The sequence below is a fragment of the Cherax quadricarinatus genome, chromosome 77 (assembly GCF_038502225.1).
Source record: "Cherax quadricarinatus isolate ZL_2023a chromosome 77, ASM3850222v1, whole genome shotgun sequence".
NCBI classification, from domain to species: domain Eukaryota; kingdom Metazoa; phylum Arthropoda; class Malacostraca; order Decapoda; family Parastacidae; genus Cherax; species Cherax quadricarinatus.
In genome coordinates this window covers 3,965,652-3,970,651 of record NC_091368.1, presented here as the reverse complement: position 1 = coordinate 3,970,651, position 5,000 = coordinate 3,965,652, and the positions used below count along the sequence as shown (strand labels likewise).

The 5,000-nt window shown below is 50.7% G+C and overlaps 1 protein-coding gene across 1 annotated transcript in view; it reads left to right on the top strand.

Annotated features, from left to right (window-relative positions):
• Positions 1–3,222: 3,222 nt before the first annotated feature.
• The window catches only part of LOC128701956 (uncharacterized), an 81,973-nt gene continuing 80,195 nt past the window's right edge, over positions 3,223–5,000 (top strand). The window contains exon 1 of the mRNA XM_053795939.2: positions 3,223–3,808. Within this exon, the coding sequence (XP_053651914.1) occupies positions 3,730–3,808 (79 nt within the window). The 5' untranslated portion in view covers positions 3,223–3,729. The remainder of the gene's footprint in view (positions 3,809–5,000) is intronic.

Below are 5,000 nucleotides of genomic sequence, written 5' to 3'. Positions count from 1 at the left end.
CTGGCTGGCACCCTGGCTGGCACCCTGGCTGGCACCCTGGCTGGCACCCTGGCAGCCACTCTGGCAGCCACCCTGGCAGCCACTCTGGCTGGCACCCTGGCAGCCACCCTGGCAGCCACTCTGGCTGGCACCCTGGCTGGCACCCTGGCTGGCACCCTGGCTGGCACCCTGGCTGGCGCCAGTGTTTACCTCCTCCTCCTGACTAACAAAACAGTTCCTTGTGAGACTTCATTGTAATTTTATTGTCATTTAAAAACCTTTAATGACACTCTAGTCGATTTAATGTTGAAAAATATTTACTGAAGACTAAGTGCACTGAGTGGCACCCTTGTGCACCCTTGTGCACCCTTGTGCACCCTTGTGCACCCTTGTTCTACCTTCCCCCTCTCTCTGGCACCCTTGTGCACCATTGTTCTACCTCCCCCCTCTCTCTGGCACCCTTGTGCACCCTTGTTCTACCTCCCCCTCTCTCTGGCACCCTTGTGCACCCTTGTTCTACCTCCCCCTCTCTCTGGCACCCTTGTGCACCCTTGTTCTACCTCCCCCTCTCTCTGGCACCCTTGTGCACCCTTGTTCTACCTCCCCCTCTCTCTGGCACCCTTGTGCACCCTTGTTCTGCCTCCCCCTCTCTCTGGCACCCTTGTGCACCCTTGTTCTACCTCCCCCTCTCTCTAGCACCCTTGTGCACCCTTGTTCTACCTCCCCCTCTCTCTGGCATCCTTGTGCACCCTTGTTGTACCTCCCCCTCTCTCTGGCACCCTTGTGCACCCTTGTTCTACCTCCCCCTCTCTCTAGCACCCTTGAGCACCCTTGTTCTACCTCCCCCTCTCTCTGGCACCCTTGTGCACCCTTGTTCTACCTCCCCCTCTCTCTGGCACCCTTGTGCACCCTTGTTCTACCTCCCCCCTCTCTCTCTGGCACCCTTGTGCACCCTTGTTCTACCTCCCCCTCTCTCTGGCACCCTTGTGCACTCTTGTTCTACCTCCCCCCTCTCTCTGGCACCCTTGTGCACCCTTGTTCTACCTCCCCCTCTCTCTGGCACCCTTGTGCACCCTTGTTCTACCTCCCCCTCTCTCTGGCACCCTTGTGCACCCTTGTTCTACCTTCCCCCTCTCTCTGGCACCCTTGTGCACCCTTGTTCTACCTCCCCCCTCTCTCTCTGGCACCCTTGTGCACCCTTGTTCTACCTCCCCCTCTCTCTGGCACCCTTGTGCACCCTTGTTCTACCTCCCCCCTCTCTCTGGCACCCTTGCGCACCCTTGTTCTACCTCCCCCTCTCTCTAGCACCCTTGTGCACCCTTGTTCTACCTCCCCCTCTCTCTGGCACCCTTGTGCACCCTTGTTGTACCTCCCCCTCTCTCTGGCACCCTTGTGCACCCTTGTTCTACCTCCCCCTCTCTCTAGCACCCTTGAGCACCCTTGTTCTACCTCCCCCTCTCTCTGGCACCCTTGTGCACCCTTGTTCTACCTCCCCCTCTCTTTGGCACAATTGTGCACCCTTGTTCTACCTCCCCCTCTCTCTCTGTCACCCTTGTGCACCCTTGTTCTACCTCCCCCTCTCTCTGGCACCCTTGTGCACCCTTGTTCTACCTCCCCCCTCTCTCTGGCACCCTTGTGCACCCTTATTCTACCTCCCCCCCTCTCTCTGGCACCCTTGTGCACCCTTGTTCTACCTCCCCCTCTCTCTGGCACCCTTGTGCACCCTTGTTCTACCTCCCCCTCTCTCTGGCACCCTTGTGCACCCTTGTTCTACCTCCCCCCTCTCTCTAGCACCCTTGTGCACCCTTGTTCTACCTCCCCCCTCTCTCTGGCACCCTTGTGCACCCTTGTTCTACCTCCCCCCTCTCTCTGGCACCCTTGTGCACCCTTGTTCTACCTCCCCCTCTCTCTGGCACCCTTGTGCACCCTTGTTCTACCTCCCCCCTCTCTCTGGCACCCTTGTGCACCCTTGTTCTACCTCCCCCCTCTCTCTGGCACCCTTGTGCACTCTTGTTCTACCTCCCCCCTCTCTCTGGCACCCTTGTGCACCCTTGTTCTACCTCCCCCTCTCTCTGGCACCCTTGTGCACCCTTGTTCTACCTCCCCCTCTCTCTGGCACCCTTGTGCACCCTTGTTCTACCTCCCCCTCTCTCTGGCACCCTTGTGCACCCTTGTTCTACCTCCCTCCTCTCTCTGGCACCCTTGTGCACCCTTGTTCTACCTCCCCCCTCTCTCTGGCACCCTTGTGCACCCTTGTTCTACCTCCCCCTCTCTCTGGCACCCTTGTGCACCCTTGTTCTACCTCCCCCTCTCTCTGGCACCCTTGTGCACCCTTGTTCTACCTCCCCTCTCTCTCTGGCACCCTTGTGCACCCTTGTTCTACCTCCCCCTCTCTCTGGCACCCTTGTGCACCCTTGTTCTACCTCCCCCCTCTCTCTGGCACCCTTGTGCACCCTGACATCCATGTGGCTTATCTGTGTCTTTCACTTCCTGCTGTGCCCTTGAGTACCTGTTTCCTGCCTCTCGAACAGCCTGTTCCTGTCAGCCCTATCAACTGCCCTGAGTATTTTGTATGTTGTTATCATGTCTCCCCTCTGATTCTTCTGTCCTCCTAGTGTGTATGTATGTGTGTGTGTATGTGTGTGTGTGTGTGCGTGTGTGTGTGTGTGTATATATATGTGTGTGTGTGCGTGTGCGTGTGTGTGTGTGTGTGTGTGTGTGTGTGTGTGTGTGTGTGTGTGTGTGTGTGTGTGTGTGTGTGTGTGTGTGTGTGTGTGTGTGTGTGTGTGTGTGTGTGTGTGTGTGTGTGTGTGTGCATGTGTGTGTGTGTGTGCACTTAAGCCTCCTTCACTACAAGACAACCTTGACCAATCATCGTCCCCGTTCACCAGTTAACCTGACCGTGCTGACCAATCACAGACGAGCACCTGTTGCAACAACACCGATGCTCTATACTTTTTCAATACTCTTCGTTCACCATCTTATAACCCACCGCACCATCCACTACAAAATACAACTGAAATACAACGATAACTGCAACAAAACCATGCAAATAACACTCAGAAACCAAACTTAAAAAAATACTATATGAGGCAATTAAATATGAAAAGTTTTCTACTAAATGTGCGGTATTGAGTGAAACGAAACGATAGATGGTGAAAGATAACGCGGGGTGTGGCTCCGCCCGCCTACCTCCTCACTCTGAGTTCGGTCTTATAGCCTGATACACACTGGTCTGTTGACTATATCCTACGCTTCAGGCCTCAGACTAGCTTGCCGTGGTCTCCCTGTCCTCAGAGATCACTGGCCTGGAGATCTCCAAGCCTCTCCGGCAGAAGGCGAAGAAGAAGACCTTGCTGGAGACTGGCTCTTCAAGAACCTGAGACCGCCCCTGAAGACCAACCAACTCCCGAAGAATCACACCCTTTTTTCAGGGCTTTCGAAACTTCCACTTCGCAGCTCTCAAGGACCCTGGGATAGACATCAGCCTTCCACGTTCACCTGTCCTTGGATAAAGCTATCCTGGGATAGCGAGAATCCACACCTGAAGATCTGCGAAGTCCTCGAATCTTCGCTTCCCGAAGCCAGAAGCCACCAGTCTTCTTCAGGCAGCCCGAGTCTTCGGCCATCAAGACTCCAATAGAGTCCCTTCGACTATCCCCAAAGACTACCCCCCCAGGGGAGCTGCAGGTCCCTGGTGGCCCTGAAAGGCTTCGTCTGAGTGAGCTCGAAGCTCTCCAGCCCACAGCGATGGTCTTCCCCAGAAGCTCTACTCTCCTGTTACTGGTGTTTCCCGTCATCCTCCTCCTCTGCTTCCCTCCTTCCTCAGGTGAGTCCTTGTTATGCTTTTGAATGAGACTGGAGTTTATGAATGAGTAAATTAAACTCTTGAATGAGTAAATTAAACTCTTGAATGAGTAAATTAAACTCTTGAATGAGTAAATTAAACTCTTGAATGAGTAAATTAAACTCTTGAATGAGTAAATTAAACTCTTGAATGAGTAAATTAAACTCTTGAATTAATAAATTAAACTCTTGAATGAATAAATTAAACTCTTGAATGAGTAAATTAAGCTCTTGAATGAGTGTAGAGCTCTGAAATGAGAGTGAAGCTCTTGAATGAGAGTGAAGATTTTGAATGAGAGTGGAGCTCTTGAATGAGAGTGGAGCTCTTGAATGAGAGTGGAGCTCTTGAATGAGAGTGGAGCTCTTGAATGAGAGTGGAGCTCTTGAATGAGAGTGGAGCTCTTGAATGAGTGTGAAGCTTTTGAATGAGTAAATTAAGCTCTTGGGGAAACGTTTCGACCCAAGAAGATTCAACAGGTCGATATGTTTTCCCCAATTAGGTTAATGGGGTTTCAAGTCTATCTACTACACGAGGGTTATACGAGAGAGTTATGCAACTCTCAGCGTATATATATTGAGAGTTATGCAACTCTCAGCGTATATATACTGAGAGTTATGCAACTCTCAGCGTATATATACTGAGAGTTATGCAACTCTCAGTGTATATATACTGAGAGTTATGCAACTCTTAGTGTATATATATTGAGAGTTATGCAACTCTCAGCGTATATATACTGAGAGTTATGCAACTCTCAGTGTATATATACTGAGAGTTATGCAACTCTCAGCGTATATATACTGAGAGTTATGCAACTCTTAGTGTATATATACTGAGAGTTATGCAACTCTCAGTGTATATATACTGAGAGTTATGCAACTCTCAGTGTATATATACTGACACACACACCCTAGTGTATATATACACACCCTAGTGTATATATACACACCCTAGTGTATATATACACACTCTAGTGTATATATACACACTCTAGTGTATATATACACACCCTAGTGTATATATACACACCCTAGTGTATATATACACACCCTAGTGTATATATACACACTCTAGTGTATATATACACACCCTAGTGTATATATACACACCCTAGTGTATATATACACACTCTAGTGTATATATACACACCCTAGTGTATATATACACACCCTAGTGT